General features: G+C 36.7%; 1 protein-coding gene across 3 annotated transcripts in view; it reads left to right on the top strand.

Annotated features, from left to right (window-relative positions):
- hfw (leucine-rich repeat domain-containing protein hfw) overlaps positions 1-23,784 on the top strand; it is a 316,786-nt gene that overhangs the window by 203,882 nt on the left and 89,120 nt on the right. For all 3 annotated transcript variants that reach the window (XM_069834380.1, XM_069834379.1, XM_069834378.1), the window contains exon 3: positions 15,712-16,047. In XM_069834380.1, the coding sequence (XP_069690481.1) occupies positions 15,712-16,047 (336 nt within the window). The remainder of the gene's footprint in view (positions 1-15,711; positions 16,048-23,784) is intronic.

The following is a 23,784-nucleotide window of genomic DNA, read 5'->3' as shown; positions in this document are numbered from 1 at the left end:
TCAGACGCTAAATAACCTAGATGTTGATACAGCGTCGTAAAATAACTCAATAAAATAAAAAAGTAGACTACATATATGTAATTTCGAGATAACCACATAATTTTATATTTAATTATTTCTGACGTTTTTTTCTCAAATCGTTGGCCTCATATCAATACCACTTTCGTGTTTCAGCTTCCAACGTGATGTTTAACATAGACACAGATTAATTCAGTCGGGTTGAAATCAGAGTATTGCAGTGGAAGAGATCGCCAATGAGACACACGATCAGTTTTATGAAGCCCATGTAGAATTGTAGGGTTCTTGAGGGTAGCTCTAATTCATTTAGGTGATATGTTCATGATCAGCCATTAAAAAAATCATACTGAAAATAATATTGCCATGTTTCATGACTCTTGCAGCTTCTTTGTTATGAGTGGTTGTAGTCGAACTAATAATGATATAGACTAGCGTATATAAGGATCTTGGTTCGAATGTCCGTTCTTTCATTTGTGTTTCTTTACTTTAATCCATTAATTATAGGGTAAATTAAGGTCTGTTGGACAGTCGGGCATGTTGGACACTTTGTACTTTAACGTGTTAACCTCGCCACTTGTGGGCACCACATTCTGCTAGAAGTCAATGACGGAAGTAGCCACGAGTGGGGCTACTTCCGTCATTGACTTCTAGCAGAATGTGGTGCCCACAAGTGGCGAGGTAACACGTTAAAGTAGAAAGTGTCCAACATGCCTGACTGTCTAACAGACCCTAATTTACCTTAAATCTAATGTTTACTGTTTCTCTTTTATTTAATTTTATCTATGTTTGAACACATTAGCCTACGTATCTCAGCTTTATATACTGTTGTGTTAATTTAATACGAAGAAAACAGAGCAAGAAGTGTCAGGTTATCTTATGAGAATTGCAGTTATCATCAGTTTAGAGAATTCTACATAGCTTATCATATATTCGTCCACCAACATTTACACATTTAGAAACAAATTTACTCAAAATAATTATTTAATTTCAATACATTGGAGCTACATGAATCGCTTTTGTCATGTGCCATTATGCACGTAAGATTTTCGAGTTATTAGGTGATGCGAATAAAATTGAGTCTGTGTTCAAAACTAGCATATTTTGGAGTTCTGCTCAGTTTGGTATGAATAAAAATGTTATCGGATATCTTCGACACACTGTTGAACCTTTGATCCTGAATCAGAGGCAGAGATACTCGGTTGGCGAGTCGACTGAGTCTACGTCGCATGAATAAAATGCAACTCGCATCACTTTATTGAGCTCTAACTCGTAGTTTTCTAATGTTACGTTTACACGGCGAGAGTTTAGACAAGAGAGCTAGAGATTATAGCTGAGTATCACCGTGTAAACGGTTTGATAGTAGATATCTCGTTGACTCTAATATATCAATAGAGGAATGGCGATCAAGAACCAATGGAGTGTGGAAGAGACGAAGAGATTGATTGAAGTATATGAATTGGAAAGTTTTTTTGTGGAATGTGTTTGATAATAATTACAAGAATAAAGACATGAGAAATCAGACATTGTCTAAAATTATTGAGATGGTAGGTGTCAGTGGAGGAGGTTCAGCGAAAGCTCCATAACTTCTGATATGTAAATACGAACTATTATTATTATTATTATTATTATTACTATTATTACTACTACTACTACTACTACTACTACTACTACTACTACTACTACTTCGACGTTTAGGTATTCTAAGATGGAAGAAGAGTTGGAAGAAGAGCAGTTTGGCTTTAGGAGCGGTAAAGGTACGAGAGATGCAATTGAATTGCTGCGAACAATCACCGAAAGATACCTAGAGAAGAATAAAGAAGTTTATATAGTAGTATTTGTGGAAAGAAATTTGATATAGTGGATTGGAATGAACTATGGGAATTCTGAAGAAAATAGGTGTGGATTGGAAAGAGAAGAAGTTGTTCAGTAATCTTCATATGAAACAACGATTTAAAGTCAGGGTAGGAGAAGAAATGTCTGAAGGAAGTGAAATAAGGACAGGAGTAGGACAAGGATATCCTTTATCACCCACCCTGTTCAATATCTACCTGGAGGACTTAGCGCAGAACTGTTTTCAAACATTGAAGGGGTGACAGTATGGGGAAGAAGAATAAACTGCATTAAATTTGCTGATGATATGGCGTTGTTAGTAGAAGAGGAGACGATACTAAGGAATATGCTAATCGAGCTAAATGACAGCTGTGAGCAGTATGGGACGACAATAAATGAAAAGAAGACGAAAACCATGGTTGTCGGAAGAAAAATAAAGGAGATAAACATGTGAATACTAAATGAGGCAGTAGAGAAAGTGGACAACTTCAGATAATTTGGCTGTACTTGTAAGCACTAACATGAGCTACTTCCAGGATGTAAAAAGGAGGATAGCAATGGAAAAGGGTGTTTTAATTGAAAAAGAAGCATCTTCTGCGGACCTTTCTAAAAAGAACTAGGAAAGAGAATAGTGCAATGCTTTCTGTAGAGTGTAGCATTGTATGGGGCAGAAACATGGACATTACGACGAAATGAAGAGAAGCGACTATAAGCATTTGAAATGTGGATATGTAGAAGAATGTAGCGTTTGAAATGTACCTGTGTTGGAAAGAGTGGGTGAATAAAGAATGATGCTGAAACTGATCAGGTAGAGGAAAAGGAATTGGTTAGGTTACTGACTGAGAAGAAACTGCCTAGCGAAGAAATCACTGAAAGGAATGAAGGATGGGAGAAGAGTTCGGGGCAGAAGAAATCAGATGATAGACGATATTAAGGTATATGGATCATATGCAGAGACTAAGAGGAAGGCATAAAATAGGAAAGATTGGAGAATGCTGGGTTTGCAGTAAAAGATTTGCCATTTGGCAGAGCACTCTGTGTGTGTGTGCGCGCGCGTGTATTATTAATAATTTCTTATATTAAGAACAATAAAAGAATGTGTTTAGGGAAGAAACCTGTTGCTGGGAAGCGTAATGTTGCCAACACTATTTCCGATATAGCTACTAATGACACTCATATTTGTGCTTTTATTGCCAGGTCCGATCAAAGTTATTTCTCCTATTTATGATGATGACAACCTAAGAAAATTTCTTAACTGAACTGGATCTTCCATCCATAAATCATTAACAAGACACGTGTAAGCTCCATGCGTGTTCTGGCGTGATATCCAAGGTTTTCCCCAGATAGTTCCATTTTTTTTCTGCCTTCTTCTATTCAGAGTAACTGCAATAACTACAGCCGCCGCAATACGGTGTGCTTCTGACATGGTTGTAAACGCACCGATCAGCCTCAGCCTGTCCTTCTCTAAATGCTCTCTCTCGACACTTTCTCTCACTCTAAACTGTCTGTATCATGTAAACGATCCGGAGAGTAACATTACAGTTTAGAATTATATAATTCTAATGAGAGATCTCTAAAGGGTTTAGAGAAGCTATGTTTTTTTTCTGTTATCCAATTTATAAACCCTATTTCACCCTGAGGTATATTAGGGTTATAGTTGGTATCAAAATACATATTTTATAAGCAATAAACAATAATACAATTATCATACAAAATTGTGGTCAAGGTTAAAATTCACATGAATTATGTACAAGAATGCACCTTAATGAAAGAATGGATCGTTTCATAAAGCCTCAAGGCATGTCTCTATATTTATATCTAATGCTTATAGGAAGATATATATATATATATATATTTATATATATAATAGCTATTAAACATGTTATTTTAGAAGCAATAAATAGCTATAGTAAGAGATGGCTTAAAATTTACGAATTAAATACATTATTTAGTAGGCCTAACAACAATTGGCAATAATCAGGTATTACCAAAAATGGCTCAAAATTAGAAATCAAATGCCTAATTAAAATAAAAATTAAAACTAATAGTACAATATTATAGTATGCGAAATTGAAGACTTACAGTTTCATTATATTTGATTAGAACTAATACGATTTTTTTCCCCCGGAATAATTTAACATTTTACAGTTTCACGAATATTCTATTCAAGAAAGACATGAAATACTTATATGATTTGGAGTTGGTAAGTATATTGGTTAACGGTTTGGTAAATGTATAATTTAGAGTGTTCAGTAACAACTCAAGCTCGTATCTTTCACGGCAAAAGACTGGACAATCATATAATACATGTTTGACATCTTGAGATTCCTCCCCACAAATGCAAGTTGCATCGTCTTTAATATGGAATCTATTTAAGTATTCCCCGAATTTTCCATGCCCAGTCAAAAACTGTGTCAGTACGAAATTTGGCGTTATTACTTTACATTTATTACGATCATAGACCGTTGGGAAATACAGCTCTTTTGTAAGAATTCCCTTATCACTATTGACCCATATTTCGTTCCATTCTTGCATATAATGTTCTTTGGCTACTTTTTTTATATATGATATCGGACATAAATTGTACGACAATGGCACATCAGAGTTGGCTGCCATCTTTGCCAATTCATCGGTCTCTCATTTCCAACTATCCCAGTATGCCCTGTGACCCAAGTTATACAAATATGGACGACACTTCATTATTAAAGTTCTTATCTCTGAGGCTACAATGTTAGTGTTATATTTATCATTAACTGATATTACTGCTGACTGCGAGTCACTGTAAACGCAAGCGCTGTAACCAGACTGACTACACCATTTGATTGCTTCTCGCAAAGCTAATAGTTCCGCCTGAAACACTGAGCACTCTGAGGAGAGTCTAAAGATGGCTGAGGTGTGTTCGCTGTCGTTCCTGTAGGCGACAAAGGCACAGCCTACTTTGGCATTTTGATTCGACAGTTTATCCAAACGCGATCCATCTGTATAGATCAAACAGTCATGAGAATCTGCATCACAAATTTCTTTGAGACAGGGTATGTATAAAGATGGATGCCCTGCCTGGAGAGGATTTGCTGGTTCTTCTACACGGAGATGTGTCAAAAACTGAGGGATTTTTCGGCCTTGTTTTATATTGCTGATGTTTGCTTTAAATCCACCAACCAAATATAATGGTTCAATATCTGCTATAGCCTGAGAGGCTGCAGTAGATATTGTACGATATCCTCGGATGATTCGTAAGAGATATCCTCGTTGAATCTGAGACAGTTTTTCTTGCGCCCATTTTTTCTGTAATATATGTTGAAATGCTGCCACACAGTACAGAACCATAGATTCTACTGATCCCCGATATATTATCTTTAGTATAGAGGAGTTAAGGCCCCATGTGGGTCTAGTTGCAGCGGAGAGAGCAGAAAGTAGCTTGTTAGCTTTACCAGCAATGTGTTGAAGATGTGGACGGAAAGTCAGGCGCTTATCTAGGACTATGCCTAAGTACTTAAGTTCATCAACTAGTACAATGCTTGTGTTATCCATAGAGTTGCTTATCGGTTCTATTTTTCTTTTTCTTGTACTTAGCATTGCTGATGTTTTGGACGCATTGAAGTTGAGTTTGTTTGTCTTGCCCCACATGTGGACGGCCGCTAGTGCTTCATTGGCTATGTCCTCTAAGTGCCCAAATGTGCTTGATTTTGCAAGTATTAGAGCATCGTCGGCGTAAGCGTGCAGCGTACATCCTTCAGGGAGTCGTTGTAGCAGATCATCATAAAGTATAATCCAGAAACCTGGACTGCATGCTGATCCTTGTGGACATCCTCTCGTCACATTCTTGATAATGGTCTCGTCGCTTATGGTGAGCTGACTTCTGCGGTCTTCGAAATAGTTTTTAACTATTCTATATAAATTTCTAGGACATTTTTTTAGTTTTAGTTGATGGAGTATTTTTGGCCACTAGGCATTGTCAAACGCACATGATATGTCCAAGGAGATTAATAGTCCAATTTCTTTGTTTGAGTGTACCTCCTGTATCCACTCTACAACTTTACAAACTGCCATTTCTGTCGATTTCAGCGGCATGAATCCAAACTGAAGTTCACTGAGGGAACTGTTGCTTAGTAAGTGATACATAATGCGATCTATGACGAGTTTCTCTAGGCATTTTCCCAACACAGGCAGCAAGCTGATTGGTCGGAAAGAAGAGGTAGTAACTTTGTTGCTACTTTGAAATTTCGGTATTACCTTAACTACAGCGAGTTTCCAGCAATCAGGGAAAACTCCGAGCTCCAAACATTTATTATACAGATTTAACAGAAGTGAAGGATGTGAGAAATGTATTTGTTTGACAACATTTGCCGATAGTCCATCAAGTCCCGGAGCCTTAAGATCATTTTGCTTCAGAATTATGCGTTCCACTTCACGAGGTGTGAAGTATAAATCATCTAACGTATCTGGCTCAGCATCTGTTGTTGCACGAATTACTTTTTGGACATCATTATCTTCCGTGTCATCCGGAAAAAATTTTCTAGCCAAGGCGTTTGCAGTGTCTTTTGCATTTATAGTGGGTCCATTTTCCGTTTCCAGTGTTGTTAGCACTTTATTAAAATTTTGTGGCTTCCGAGAGTAAACATCCTGTTAGCTCTCCTGATACTTTAGACCTTCTTTAACTGTAAACTGTCGCCGTGTAAACGTAGTATAAGTCAAGGTGACTCCAGTCGCGTGTGAGATGACTCAGTATATTGTATTGTATTGTATTGTATTTATTAACATTCCATGGTATTCATACATGCTTACAGCTAGAATATGGAACAAGTAAAAAAACTTAATATTATTATAAAATCTTAATTTATAGTCACAGTCTAGATGAAATATATACAGACGAGATTTACAATATAGTCTACTAGTACAACACAAAGTTTTAGTATCAATTTCATGAAGTGTTATTGAATGTCATGAATTCACCTACAGAATAGAAGGCGTGAGAAATTAGGTACTTTAATTTGGCCCTAAATAATTTTATGTTTTGAGTTTCATTGTTTATATCGATAGGGAGGCTATTAAAATTTTTTACTGCCATATAACGCACTCTTTTTTGATAGCACGATAGACTTGCCGATGGAGTATGAAAGTCATTTTTGACGTGTATTTATGCTATGAACTGTTGAATTCGTTACAAAGTTTTCACGATTACATACTGTACGAGGAAGATTATTAATGAAAAGATATACTGACAAGCCATGGGCATTATTTGTAGTTTTTTGAAAATAGTCCTACACGATTCCCTAGATTTGGCACCTACTATTATTCTAATTACTATTTTTTGTAATAGAAATATATTGTTACTATCTGTGGAATTTCCCCAGAATATTATTCCAAAACTCATTACTGAGTGGAAGTATGCAAAGTATATTGTTTTTAAGGTATTGACATTTACTATCTTTTGCATAGATCTAATAGCAAAACAAGCTGAATTTAGTTTGGGGGTAATTTCTTTAATATGCTTTTTCCAATTTAACACATTATCGATTTTTAAGCCAAGAAATTTGGTTGTTTCTAATAGGGATCTATTATTAATTATTGCGCTAGAAATTTGCGACGTTGAATTTGGACAGGATTTAAATTGAATTATGTTAGTTTTGTTACAATTTAATACTAATTTATTGACTGAGAACCAGTCCATATTTTGAAGAGAATTTCCTCTGTTGAAGATTGGAATGTGTTGGAGTTATTGGCTGTAATTACTATACTTGTGTCATCTGCAAATAATATGGGATGTCCTACATCTTTATTAGGGGGGCAAGATCATTTATAAACACTAGAAAAAGTAGAGGACCTAATATTGATCCTTCAGGAATTCCATTATTAATAGTTCCCCATGTCGATGCAGATTTCATAGTTGTATTGATTTCAACTTTCTGTTTCCTATCTATGAGATATGAGTGAAATCATTGGTGTGCAACACCTTTAATTCCATAATAATCTAATTTATCTAGCAGGATTTTATGATTTATACAGATGATATAATGATGCAGTCTGCGAGCGCGTGAAATAAGAAGAAAACAGTAGGTTTATAAAATACTTAGAGGAAGTAGCGATGAAAATTATAAAAACGTCTATAGGTTCAGTAGGAAAATGTAAAATTGTTGACGAATAATTTCGTTGGGAAATATCGGGAGAAAGGCACATTATCGAATGATGAGAGGATGATAATATTCTTGCGTTATTTGAGTGTTCCGGGTTTTCAAACTGGAGGTGGTAAGGATCAGTTTAGTTCTGACGCATGGGCGAACACAGCGGCCGCAGGGGCCTCGGGTTGCAACGTAAGGGGACATAATAATAATAATAATAATAATAATAATAATAATAATAATAATAATAACAGCTACTATACAGTAGGATCAGATCAAGTTTTAATTTTTGTAGCAAAACTTTATTCACTGAACAATGTCAATAATGAATGGTATATTTGTTACTGCCTCTCTGCCCTCCCTGCTTCGACAATACTGTAATAGCATCTCTGTCGCTAGGCCTATGCCTCAGATAGAGTACCTCTATGTAGGCCAGCGTTGCCAACACCGAGCCCTGACTAGAGAACACAGTTGGTTCCAAGTTATCGTACTTTTGATTGGAGGATCGTACACTATATATAAAATAGGCCTGTTTTTATTATTTTTCCTAAACTCCCTCCACAGTGTTTTATTTAAACGATTTTTTTAAATTCTTATAAGGAAATAATTGTTACAAATTAAATATGAGCGCATAAAATGATTTTTAATCACTTTATTGTCTCTTTATCTTGGGAGGATTCTCAAAAGGATCAACAACAGCAGGAACAGAACAGCCTGAACCTACATCTACCCCTTTTACAGTTTATTTCATCAGAGCAAAACCAAGCTTTAAATTAAGGAATTGTTTACCATAATTTTCTAAATTTTGTTTCCATCCTATATATTTAAGTATACCGAATGTAAATTTCTTTGGGAGTCTAGTAGACTTAAGGACTTTACTAATAGATGGTAGTGTAATTATTATGCACACTATTTTGTTGTTTCACAAGTATAGTGAGTAAGCAGAGAAAAGTAGTGTCAGTGAAATGTGTCTTAGTTCCAGTGCAGTGAGTGAGTTGAGGGCGAAATGAGTGTAGTGCTGAAAGGTACTTATGCATGTATGAACAGATATATACTCGTGGGTATAAGTTCGAACTTAGGGTTAAGATACAAATTATATTTAATTTAAATGTTATTTTAAGTGGTCGTGCTTCATTTAATTTAGAGTGCTTCTTGTTACTATTATTATTATTATTATTATTATTATTATTATTATTATTATTATTATTAATTGTCATTATTGAATTTACTTAGTTGCCACTGCTACAGTGTGACTAAATACATACTAGGACCTCTATCATCACTATTTTCTGATTCCATTGCCACCATTTCATATCAGAAATTATCACAATGACACCTGATTTCTTACTGCCCATGCACTACCACGAAACACGACTAACAAAAACAAGTACTGTAACAGGCTGTTCTTTGTTCCTTTGTATGTACAGAATAGGTTCATATATTGAATATATTTATTCCTTAAAACATTATAACCAACTTAATAATAATTTCTCTGAGATATCTGGAAATAAACGAAGGAATGTTTGTCAGCATCATTATGAATAGCCATAAGTAATGGATACTACGTGATTTCTTGTCGCTATAATAATGCTTACCAAAATTAACCCTCAACTGGTATCTATGGGTCAATATAGACCCATATTTCTAGATATCGTAATGTACACTTAAAAAGCAATACCAGTTGAGGGTTAAGCTGTCATGCCACCTGGACCTAGAAACATAGGCAAGCAATGTTTATAGAAATACGTTTTGCTACAGTCGACTATACAGTACTTGTAACGCAGAAGTGCTACTTGCAGAAACTGCTTTATATGTATAAGTGAAATATATTCGAATACTGCAGAAATGTATATATAAAATTTTTAATGTCTTAAATTGTAATAGATATTTAAAATCCTCTCTTTTTGACATGTTTTACCCTCTTTGTCGACAGGATCGTACATTTTGCGTACTATCCGCGGGTTGGATCGTACGATCGTACATGATACAAAATTATCGCACATGTACGATCCTCGTCGTACAGTTTGCAACACTGATGTAGGCCCTACACTCCACAGACTATAAACCAGCAACTCTAGGCCCAGCAGGTGTGAGAGTGCGACCGTTCAGATCTCTCGCATTTTCTTTTTCTCTCATTTTAACAACCGTTACAATTGACGTAACAATGGACCATTCAATATTTCATTATTAATTTTTATATATTGTTTTATAGCCTATTATACCAAAGGCGCCAGGTTCATTAATTAATTTGTTCAATATGTTAAATAAAATTATATTTATTATTACAACAGTAGAATTTCACCACGAAAAGGTTATTGCTACACAACATCCGACGGCATTCTTCAGATTTTCGAACGTAAGTGATCGTGTCAGTATGTCCACTAAATTATTAAATTTTATTTTCTATTTTAACGCTATTTTCCGTTAATTAATCATTAGTAATGATGTGTTTTGAAAGTGGCTGTGCTAAGCGAAAGAAAGTTAAAGAACGAGAAGAAAGTGTTAAGAAAATTCCGAAACTCCGAAGTAAGTTTGCATAGATGTTTTTCAGAGATTTGGTTTTCTGAAAATCTACATGCGTTATACAGTTAAGAGATTTCGAAGTATTGTGAAAACCTTACAAGTTTTTGCAACGGAAATCTTATTTCTGCAGAGCTGATATCTGAATGTCACCGCTTTGCTCCATATCTGAAACTCCATATGAAATCTTTGCAAGAATGTGCTAGAGACGATCAGGATTATGAAGATCGTAATATACAATTACCGGTATATGAAAATGAGAATATTTTATCAGCATTCATCAATATGCAAATTTCTATGAGAATTTTTCTGGGATTGTTTCTGACCAATGTATGTCGAAGACGTTCATTTTCGAAGCTAAAGTTAATAATACAGAGCGGTCTATTACATTCTCTACTGTACTCGGGGGCAAGCGGACCCAGCGTCAGCGCTTATCTTTCCCGGTGAACGAGGTCCGCTACAGTCGCACACTACAGTCTTTGTTTCTCTTTCCCTGCACATGGTCACATTGCAACTGATAGCTGCTGTTCAGTTCCCTATGAACTCTGATAACGTTTGTATTGATGTACGTACAGTTCCCAAAAAAAGGAATGAGACGACTCTCGGTCGTCGAAAGTTAAAGTTCTACAGCGCGGTTCACGCGATATCGACGTAGTCAGGAAGACATTTGGTCGTGCATGCTTAGGCCTATTTTCTTACTTTTACTTTTGACGGCATTTCCACTTGTCAGCAGTTACCTGTATTCCCATCTTCCATACTTCACGGTCCTGCCAGTCCCCTTCCTTCAGATTATGTTGCTTCATCATTTGGACTTCACCAGACTTCCATGATGCTCTCGGCCGTCCACGATTTCTTCTTCCAGAAGGTGACCAATGGAGGAAAGTCTTAGGAAGTCTTTCACAATCCATTCTATTGAAGTGCCCATACCATTGCAGAGTTCGTCTTTCAATTCTCTCGATAACAGTTTCCTCCATTTCCATCAGCTGTCTTACATCTTCACTTCTCCTTCTTTCAAACCTAGATATCCTGGCCCCTCTTCGGATCCCATCCATCTCTACTGCCAATATTCTTCTTTTCTGCCTCTCTACTAAAGTCCAACTCTCAGCACCATAAGTTAAAATACTCTCAATGACTGTTTGAAGGATTCTCTTCTTTGTTTGTTTACTAAGATTCCTACTCCATAGAATCCCATTCAGCATTTTTATCGAGCTTCTTGCCTGGAATATTCTTCGATCTACATCAGAATTGCAGCTACCTGATTCATCGATTACTGATCCCAAATATTTAAAATGCATAACAGCCTTGATGGTCCCTTGAGGCAATATAATATCTTTCCCACCTCCTCCAATAACTAGATATTCAGTCTTATTCATATTCACCCGAAGACCTCCAACTTTGAATGCTTCCAAAAGCTTTCTTATCATATATTTAGAATCATCTCTACTTCTGGCTATGACAACCTGGTTGTCTGCAAACAACAATGAATGCACTGTTAAGCCCCCTTCCATTGGTATTCCCATTCCAGTATTCTAATATATGCTGAAAGTGGATTTTAAATAAGGATAGAGACATACTGCAACCTTGTTTAAGTCTATGGAATAGATATCTTGTTCCCTATCTTCACTGCAGCCTTACAATTTTCATACAATCTCTGAAGCATAGATATTAGAGGGTCCTCCACATCAATTCGCTTAAGAGCATTCCACAAGTCTCTTATAATTACTGAATCATACCCCTTTTCCAAATCAACAAATATCAAGTGGACTTCCTGTCCTTTCCCATGCGTTTTTTTCACTTAGTTGCCTGAGGCAAAAAAATATGATCCATACATGATTTTCCTAAACTAAAACCTGCTTGGTCTTCCAAAATTTTCCCTGCAATTGATTTTTCCAATCTCACCTTAAGAATGCTGCTCCAAATTCTACTAATTGATGCCATTACACTAACTCCTCTATAGTTATTCGGGCAGGTGAAGGATTGTTCTGATTTCTCATTGTTCTTATAACTCTCCACGCTGTTGCCGATCTTCTATACCCTAATGTGTGATCTATTTGTCCACACAATCTTTCCCATGCTCCTTCCTTACGCTTTTTAACCAATTTCTTCACACCGCTTTTAGCTTCCCTATATATTTGTAGATCCTCTTGACTCTTAGACCTCAACCATTTATGGTAGCATTTCTTTTTATGGTCAATTGCAATCAATACTTCTGAAGTCATCCATTGTACTCTTCCTTTACCCATATTTTCTTCTCCCAGGGCCTCCCCTGCAGCTTGTTTAACCGACTGCTTTAAATGTTCATACAATTGTTCAGCATTCCAGTCTTCCTCCACCACTAATAACTTTTCATCTACTCTCTTCTGATACAACTTCCGGACACTGTCTTCTTGAAGCAGATGTACCAAATATCTAGGGTCATTAATAGTAGTAAAATCCTTATTTATAACATTAGTTTGTTTTGCCTTGGCCTTCATAGGAAAAGCAACTTAGATAAAACTATATAATGATCCGCACCACATGCCACTCCTCTTTTAACCCTCACATCTTGGATCTTAATTAATTGTTGTCTTCTCACAATTACATAGTCTATAATAGATTTCAGATTTCTAGATGAACTCTCCCATGTAAATTTATGTATATCTTTATGTTTAAATTTACCGTTCATAACAACACATTCTTGTTCTTGACAAAACTCAATCAGTCTTCTACCAGTATCATTTTCAACTTCTTCACCCCATGGTCCAATTACATCATCATTCAGTCTGCTTCCCACACGTCCATTAAAATCACCCATTACCACAAGTTCATGTCCATTTTCGACATTCATCCACCACTTCTCTCAAATCTTCATAAAAATATTTCTTTTCATTGACCACTGCGTCATTGGTGGGTGCATATACTCCTGCTACATATATATTATTTCCATGAATCTTCATCCTTACCACAATGATTCTGTCATTTATCTCTCTCCAGCTGACAATTGATTGTTTCCATTTTTTGTATATGAGGACAGCAACTCCTGATTTCGCTCTTTCTGTTTTGCTATTCCGCTCCATAAGTACCTATATATAATCATCAATAATTTCTTGTCCTCGCCCTTTCTTTTTAGTTTCCGATAATACTAGTATGTCCATTTTCAAAGATTTAATCTCCTTAACTATTTCCTCTACTTTCCCGCTTACCCCCTGAATATTCGATTTACCAAATAACAGTGTCCTTTTCCGAAGCCAAGATCGATGCCTGTTTATCCGTCCAGCTGTATACTTAATGGAAAACTTAGCAGACTTGGTTTTACAGGAGTGGGTAGCTAGCCCTCTGCCCAACCCCCAACCTGGAGGACCAGACCGTTGCCTCTTCTACCAGTTTTCAGGGTTCCTGTTTGGCCTTCTTCGCTACCGTAGCGGTCGCAGGGCACTAGTCCCCACCATGCATCGCCCAAACAGGCCCTCCCCTACTTCCTGTTGTCCACCCCTCGAGACGCGAACTCAGAAGTCGGATTTTGAGGGGCCTATTTTCTTCCTACTCCAAAGTACACACCAGTGTAAAATGTTATCAGTTGTCTATTTCTGGTGTAGGTTTTTTAATTATGCATGCTAATGTACAGTCTTAAAGAATTTACAAGAGTGGCGTGATTTGTAGTAATTGTTGTAATAAATGCGTAAGAAAATGTAATTTTGTACTAAAAAAAAAAAAACATTCTGTACGAAGCAACTGTGGAATTCACAACACAGGTTGTGCCAGGTCGATGGCATTTAAGTGTGCTTAACTGCGACAGGCTCATGTCAGTAGATTTACTGGCATGTAAAAGAACTGCGGGACAAAATTCCAGCACATCCGGCGACGCTGATATAATCTTTGCAGTTGCGAGCGTCGTTAAATAAATCATAACACTAACACATGTTTAATAGATGCAATAAAATTATCTCGCAGTAGAAAATTGTTTATATGTAGGCCTACGATTTTGAATAGCCAGGTAAATGTTCCTTGTGCATTGCAATACAGACTGAATAAATGAAAAATAACTGCGTTCACGTATACAACTTTCGAAACTGCTGGAATGTTACATCATTGGCGTCATAATAGAAATACTCTTATGCGAAAATAAACCTTTTTAAATAACATTTTGCCAGAATCTCTTCTTCGATTTCCGTCTTGCACTACCTTTAATACACCTCGCAAAATTTTATTTAAAGAAGCAAATCTAAGCATAGCACGCTTATCGTGATCGAGTAGCTTGGCCTTTAAACTTGGCTTTGTTAGATTCATGAAAACCTACCTGTACGTATGTGCTGGTGAAAATAGTAATATTAATTATTGTAGTATTATTATTTGCAAATTTCCAACTCCAAACCATTAACTTAGTCTATATCAGTTCCGTGAACATTGTTATCAATTATTTTTAAACTAAGTTCTCAGCAATAGACAAAATTAGGACACAAATGCTTATGGAATATGTAGAAAAATAATTTGGATTCTAACCAAATATTAAGTTCTATCTTTGTCACATTACTATGTGATTTTCTTTTAAGGTAGTTTTACACAAAAAAGTAACTGAATATTACATTTAATTCAGATGACTGAAATTAACATCTATCTATATCTATCTATCTATCTATCTATCTATCTATCTATCTATCTATCTATCTATCTATCTATCTATCTGTCTGTCTGTCTGTCTGTCTGTCTGTCTGTCTGTCCACCCACCCACCCACCCACCCACCCACCTACCTACCTACCTCCCTCCCTCCCTCCCTCCCTCCCTCCCTCCCTCCCTCTTTTCTTTTTCCTCGTTGGAGAAGTGGAAGGAGACTAATTTTCTCTTTGCATCAGTTGTATCCATTTTTTTATTTCATGGTGAGAATGCGGAAATCACCATGTTTTAATAAAAATTATATGAATTGTAATTTGAATGGTCAAGATTACTTACAACAATGATGACTATCTTCGTCCTGCAGTAACAATATGTTTTAATTTCGTTTTTCTCTTAACGACAGCAGAATGAACTTAACCTGTTCTTCTGAACAACCAAATGTCACATAGCTTTTCACCAGCTGAGATACTAGCATCAAACTATCAGAGAGCACAGAGCATTTCGGTTGTCTCTCCAGTTTAGTATAGAGCTCACTGTCTTACATATTGTTAGACAGAACCCAAGAAATATACTTAATGTAATTTTTAAATTTTAGTTCATAAAAATCGAGCTCTGTTTATGTTCTCTTTTCAGTGCTGCAGACGAACAGGAATCTCAGCAAGCTGTACATCCACTTCACCATCCTAGATGAACTGAACATGAACATGTTCTGGTCTCCCACGCTGAAGTCTCTCACCTTCACCGATGGCCAAGCACCCAGAGTTGTGAGGGCAAACAAAACCACTCTCACGAGCCTCAAGTGCCTCAACCTGTCTAGCAACCAAATTGTGGACTTCGATAGCCGTGTAACAGCGGACCTTCCAAGTCTGGAGCTTTTGGATCTGTCAAACAACAACCTCACCAATTTCTCATTGATAAAAGCAGAGAACAGCAACAGGTCTTTACCTCAGTTTTGGCTCGACATCTCAAGTAAGAGCAGCACAGTGTTCGTTTAATTTGAAGGGTGCAAGAAGTAGTGATGCTTGTGAGAAAAGATTAGACGAATTAAAGAAAACGGGATCAATTAATTGAGTTTCCCATTTATGACGGCACCTATCTATAGTACTGTATTTCTTTTTCATCTGGAGATGATAGTAGATCCAATCTATAGAATAAATAATCGTGATATTAGTCTATATTTCGGAATATGTATGATAAGAACTTTCTTGTGTTAAATTCCAACGCACCTTGTTAACATGTTTCGACCTATTTTCGGTCATCTTCGGAACTCGGAGTTCCGAAGATGACCGAAAATAGGTCGAAACATGTTAACAAGGTGCGTTGGAATTTAACACAAGAAAGTTCTTATCATACATATTCCGAAGTGATACAGTGTTAAAAGTTGTGTAATCAAGATGTATAGTCTATATTTCATCACCAATGAAGCAAATGAAATCTAAATAGATTCTCAACGACATTATTTCCGTCATTTATTTAAAGACTTTGTTTTTAATAATCGGGCATCACTGTTGTGTGCTCTTCAAATTAATGTAGAGGTAATGGAAGTTTTATAGAAGGCTGAGGGGTACAGGTACAAAAGCATTTTATAACAATTTGATGCATTTTATGGAATTATTTACATAGATCTATCAAGGTTCATTCGCACTAAAATTGCTACGGTACCGGTACTGCACTTTGTGTATAAGAACTTTCATTAAAATACATACAGAAATGAAGCCATGTAGGAGGGTCTAACGTGCTCCCAGATAAGAAGATAAGCATTCGGTTTCTAAATTGTGCACGAAGAGCATTCCTCTTAATCCCAAAAGTAAGTCATTCGACTTAATTTATGCATTGTACGGTTCAGGAAGATTATCTACGTGAATGTTTTTTTTTTTTTCACAAATTTACATAAACACTCTATATTGTAATCACTTATATTATTTTTTCTAATTTATTACAATCGAAATTTAAAAAGGCAGTTGCCAGAATATATCGGTCACGCTTAACAAATGGATTTGCAGCTGCTACACATATAGATAATGGGCAATCTTAACACAATGAAGCGCTCAAAGTATGCGCTTCTGCTAGCCGTGGGGGATGACATAATGAAACGAGAAATAACGCAACAAAACGTATATATAGTTCTACATAATAATAGTTATTTTCTCTTAACAAAGAGTTTTCGTTGATACCATCATCACCCTTTCATTGTTTATTTAATTCTACTTAATAAAAATATTTCGAAGAAGATCTGCTTTCCCTAGAATTAGATCGCCATTTTGTTTGTTTTTTTTTCAAAGAAAGGCCAGTGATAACAGTGATATTTTGGTGAAAAAAATTATATTCCATGTGCATTGTTTTCGGGTAAATTGACGTGCAGATTCTGAATATATAGGTCATTCGAAAAATAGTGGCAACACTGCTAGTATTCAATTCCCGTAGTGGTGTTCAATCTAAGCCAGTAGTCTGAAATAAAGTGGTGAATAATAATAATAATAATAATAATAATAATAATAATAATAATAATAATAATAATTTATATTATTTTACCTGGCAGAGTTAAAGCCTTGAGGTCTTCTCTTTCATTCAACTAGTTCAATGTGTTATCTGTAGGTCTAAGAATATAACAAGTCTCTTATATTCCGCTTAGAGGGATCAACAAATACAGTAAGTGCTAATTTCAAATATAAATAATAGGTTTTAACACAATTTTTGCATAACTTGATGTAGGGTTAGGAAAGGTATTTTCGTGATATTTTTAATATTATGGCTAGTTTTCCCGATTTTGGGAATGATACTATATTTTTTTATATATTTTTATGGCATTATTGTAACAAAATATATAACAGAGAGGTGTATTTTCTATTTTTTTTAATTTTAATTATTAATAGAAAATAGGATTGAAAATGTGCGTGTTTGGTAGGTAATTTCGTGATAGGGATATCTAATTTTTGTGATAGTGGTAAGGCAATTTCGTGAATGAAAGGAATGCATAGGTATTTCATATTAGGTCTACTGTATATTTATATAAATTCACAGTAGTGTTTTTAAACACTAAACTATTTGTGACCTCTTATTTATGCAACCCTATAAATATATTTCAATGGTATAGAATATTTAATCAGTTTTAACAGTTCATAGGATTGTTCATGAAAAAAAAATCTCCTAAACTACTGTCTTTGAAATATATCAGGCTCAATAAAGAACAACACATGAAACAAAGAATAAAACGTGAAACATAAACACATTTATGACCGTTATGTAGAGATAGGCCTATTTTGATTAATTTGAACATTTTACAGAGACTGTTGATGTAAAAATAAGAGATCGTCCGGACAACAACCTCTAAAACATCTTAGGGCTAATAAAATTAAACACATTAAACAAAGAAAAACACATGCAACAAACACAGTTACGACTCTTGTGAGTTCTTGGCAGCAAGATTTTTAGGAGCCCTTATTGTGAGATTGTATCTGTGTTTAAAATTAAACCACCATCATTATTTGGCACTTTTGCTATCTGCATTCAACAAATATTCTCGCCCGACACTCCTGGCCATCTGGTGTGTCACTTTCATAATTGACGGCGTCAAGCCAAATCCCAAACCTTATATTTGTATAATACGAGGGTGAATCGGAAAGTAAAGCACAATAATTTTTTTCTGCGTTGGTATTGCGGCTGGGATGTTGACATTTCACCGAGATATAGTTTGAAGTTTCCACTACAGACACAATTTGTTTTGCATGTGCAGCTCTAGCGAGAGAAGCGTAACCTACGCAACAAAGATGGCGAGCATGTTACTGTCGTCAACTTGTGAAGAGCAGCGAAATGTTGTGCGATTTTTGTGGGCTAAAGGACAAAACCCGAGTGAAATTCACAGGGACATGTGTGGCTATACGGGGAAGGCTGTACGGAGTGTAGCAATATCTCCAGGTGATACGCATTCTTCTCACACGGCCGTGAGAACCTTTGTGATTCGCCACGTTCCGGGCGGCCGGTAACAGCTGCAACTCAGCGGAATGTCACAGGCATTGAGGTGGCAATTTTCAACGAGCGGCGGAGCTAACTGCGAACCTTATCTCAGTAGTTCCACATTTCATACGGTATGGTGTACGATATCGTGCATGACACATTGAAATGTCATAAAGTTAGTGCCCGCTGGGTGCCTAAGAACTTGACAGACGACCACAAGGGCCAGCGAATGATGACATGCTTGGACCACTTAAGCCATTACGCTGTAGAAGGGAATGACTTTCTGGAGGCAATTGTTATGGTGATGAGTTCTGAGCGTACCACTACACGCCCGAAACAAAGCAGGCCTCTATGGAGTGGAAACATGTTGCTTGCCCAACAAAGAAAAAAATTCAAAGTGACGCAATCTGCAAAGAAAGTGTTTGTGACAGTGTTCTGGGATATTCATGGTGTTTTGTTCGTGGACTTTGCTAAATCGCGAGACCACTGTGAATGCTGCAGCCTGCATTCAAACTTTTGTAAAGTTGCGTCGTGCCCTTCGTGACAAACGCCGTAACTTCTTCAAAACAATGCTCGCCCCAATGTTGCGACTTCTGTTCATGAGAAAATCAGCACATTTGATTGAAAGGTACTCAAGAATGCACGATACAGTCCAGACCTTGCACCGTCGAACTTTCATCTGTTTGGTCCCATGAAGAAATTCCTGACCGACCATCGCTTTGCGACCGATGCAGAAATGCAATCAACTGTCCGCAGATGGCTATACTCCAACCGAATGGATTTCTATGAACAGGGTATACTGAAACTGGTACCACGATGGGATAAATGTGTTGAGAAACTTGGCATCTATGTAGAAACGTAGCTGAAAGATGTGAGTTCATTTGGGTGTTATTTTATTTTTGTTTACCTATTAAACTTTTTTTTTATTATTCTGCGTTACTTTCCGATCCACCCTCGTATAATTAATATACAGCCATACTTCCATATCAGATATAAGAGCAAAAAGTCCATCTAATTTAGGAGTCTGATTTCCATTACCATCATTTCTGCTCATGAAATCTGTGAGTGAACTCCATGACACATCCATTTCTTTTTTTGTAGCTTTATAGCTAGATACTTTCTGCTCCGTCACCATTTTGGGGGCTGCAATAACTTGATTGCACAGTATTTCCTACATTTAATTCTCTCTTTTCCTATGTTAGACTTAAAAATCAAAATAGGGTAGGTAATTTCGTGATAGGCACTAAATTAGTAAAAAGATAGAACTGAAGTACGATTTATGGGTAATAATTTTATCCAATAAGTTTTTCTGACAAAGGTAGAGAAACCTTGTTATGGGCCTAAATACTAAGGCATGTTCAGCCGCCATCACTTTCACGAGAAGAAGGCTAAGATATCGCATCCATTTCCTTAGCTTTAATTGACGCCATTAACACGAGTAATATCTAAATATTTGTACAGGCAGAGGAACTCAAGTACTATAGTATAGTACTTTAAATATGTGCACAGTAATCACTACAACACTACAAACAGTTCAAAAACTACCGAAATTCTTAAGAATATACGCATCGCACAATAGAACTTTCTGTCATGACCAGCACAAACAAAGATGGAATCAATCATGTTTCGCCAACCGTGAAAGAATGCAGTATTACTAGCAGACGCTTAGAACTGTTTTCTACAGTAGGTATGTTCTTCAAAGCTTTTGCAAAAATTATCACGAAAATACCTTTTCTTACCCTAAAAATTGTCCGAGTCTCGGAGAATGGTCATTGCATCTCTATGTGTGCGCTTCGAGCTATCCTGCTGACATCTAAACGGTACTCAACCCCCTGCCAAATGTTCTGCAATACTTGTGGAGGACTAGCGCAATTGCATTTGTAATGCGTTGCCTCAGTTCTTCCAAAGTGTTAATCTACCACGCTGGTACACAACACCCCTCACAAAGCCCCAGAAAAAAAAGTCAATGGGAGTCAAGTCAGGTGACCTAGGCAGCCAGGCAAGAGTTCTTCCTCTTCCGATCAACTTATCAGGAAAGTTTACATCCAAGAAGCCACGCACTGCTTCATAGTAATAGGGTGGAGCCTCATGTTGCTGAAAAACTAATCCAAAAGGGGGGAGGGGGAGTTGGTCAACAAAAGTTCTGCATCATATCTAGATACACATTCCCTGTGACTGTCGGTCGACTCGATGAAGAAGAAGGACTCAATGATGGAATGCTTTACTCAATGGTGCCAGGCTTGTTTCCGCGTTAAACATTGGTGCGCATGCGCATGAACAAGCAGCTGTTTTAGAACCATTGTTACATAAACTTGGACAGTTTCTGTATCTTGCCAGATGTAAATCATAACAATATCTTCATCTGATTTAAAATGGTGAACATTTATTTCTCGATTTTTATTTTATTGGGTTATTTTACCACGCTGTATCAACATCTCAGGTTATTTAGCTTCTGAATTAAATGACGGTGATAATGCCGGTGAAATGAGTCCAGGATCCAGCACCGAAAGTTACCCGGCATTTGCTCGTATTGGATTGAGGGAAAACCCCGGAAAAAACTTTAACCAGGTAACTTGCCCCGACCAGGATTCGAACCCGTGCCACCTGGTTTTGCGGCCAGACGCGCTGACCACTACTCCACAGGTGTGGATTTTATTTCTCGATCCCTCTAAGCAGAACACTGTGTACTCTATGCGTACAGTGAATGTGATAATAAGATTGATACTTGCAACGCCCTTAAAGAAAATTTTTGACAATGTGAGAAAGATGCTTCACGATGGTGCTCGTCACGTGCCTGCCCAAGTGCTTAATTTAACTTACAATACGTAGCAGGTGGAACTAGGAAATTCTAAATCATATTCTTCCATATTAGCCGGATATGAGTCCTTGCGAATACGATATTTTCCTTAAGATGAAAGAACCTTTATAAACTTTATAAATAGACATACCATAATAACAGGTGTAGAGCATTCAATAAGAAGCTTAGAGCAAAGTGTCGATGTGGATGGCAACCGTCGCCTTCCAGGAATATGGCGACAGATAAATGACACTGGAGATTTACTTTTAAGAACAGATTTTACTCATGGTTCTTTAACTATCAACTACTTTGTTATTTAGAGTCAATGACATTGGTGATAGCGAGATAGTATTCAGCAAGATGAGGCCAAGGATTTTCCGTAGATTACCTGACATATAAGAACTGTTTTTTACTCACTGTTCTTTAACGATGCTGTACTTACAGCATGTCTGACGTGAAACAAGCTGGCCAAGGTTTCAATCCTGAATGGAACAAGTCATCTGGTTCATGTTTTTACTGGATTTTCCTTCAAACCATTAAGAGCAAATGCTGGGTAAATTTAGGCACTAAACACTGGACTCATTTCACTGGTATTATCACCTTCATTTCACTCGGATGCTAGTTAACCACTGCAGTTGATAAAGCGTCATAAAATAAACCAAATAAATATACCAACTTAGATCAACAGATTGTAAATAAAGATCTGATTTTTAGCTTGTATTAAAATTATGAATGTTTTGATTAGCCTAGTAGGTACCAAGTATCTGTATAGTCCATTTTATTTCGTAGAGTGCAGTTTCACAGAAAGGACTTTGCCGACAGACCTTCTACTACCCCCCCTACTAATTGGTTGTCATATAAATGTCTTCCTTACTGTGACGGAAAGCTTATCTTCGTCTGTTAGTAACCAATCACAACCCTAGTTCAGAAGAATTGACAGGTTCCCGTCAAATGCACGTGGAGGCAGAATTGCCACATCTTTTCCGAATTCGAAGACTCTCGTCAGTTAGCACGAGAGTATCATTGAGAGTGTATTCTGTAGTCTTCATTGAGCGGCCATATGGGGATGACGGCAACGAATCCTCTCATTTCGAGAGTCGCCAGGATTGTGGCACCTGTGCAATGTTGGGACGAGGGGACAGGATGGACTGGTGAGAGGTGTTTGTGTAGGAAGTCATAAATCTATAAGTGAGCGTTCAAAGGAGCCACCGAACTGCACTCCATGATATAAAATGGACTATACATCTTTTTACACGATGGGCTTATAGATATGAGAACAGTTCCATTTAATCTAATAGACCTACTGTAGGAAAACTGAGAACAAATTATGTATACAAAATTTAATTACACTGGTATTACCAACATTAAGTGCTAGTTTATTCGCACTAAATCATTAATTTATTCATTATATGCAACACTGTATTAGATGTGTTTATAAGATGATCGTGTGAATTGTCCTTTTTTTAAAATTTCATTCGTTTGTTTAATAGTTGGTTCCTGTATTGTTCTTGGTTATGTATCTTCCTTGTTTTTTCCTTTAACATCCTTAGAATCCAGACAAGAAAACTTTCCAATACCAAAACACAGATTATAAAATCAGAACAACCAAACATACAACATACCGTCACATAATCTTTTTCGTGTTTCATCGAGTATTTCCTCTGTTCTTACTTCCTCACAGTCAATTTTTTTTACACAATTCTCCATAATAATAGTAATATGCGTTACAAGAGCGGTATGTTGATGTTTTCATGTTCGAGGAAAAGATTAAAAAAGCTCAACTACGTTTCGCTTTTTCAATCCTTTCCTCGAACATGAAAACAAACATACCGCTCGTGTATCGTACATTATTTTGTGGGAAGATCGTTTATTACATACCTGAAAGAGGAATTTCTAATTAGTTGCAGTGAAATCTCCATCTTGGTTTCTGTTCAATGACGTCAACTTTTAAAAAC

The sequence above is a fragment of the Periplaneta americana genome, chromosome 9, assembly GCF_040183065.1.
Source record: "Periplaneta americana isolate PAMFEO1 chromosome 9, P.americana_PAMFEO1_priV1, whole genome shotgun sequence".
NCBI lineage: Eukaryota > Metazoa > Arthropoda > Insecta > Blattodea > Blattidae > Periplaneta > Periplaneta americana.
The sequence above is the reverse complement of the archived record's forward strand: the minus strand, read 5'-3'. Positions and strand labels throughout refer to the sequence as shown.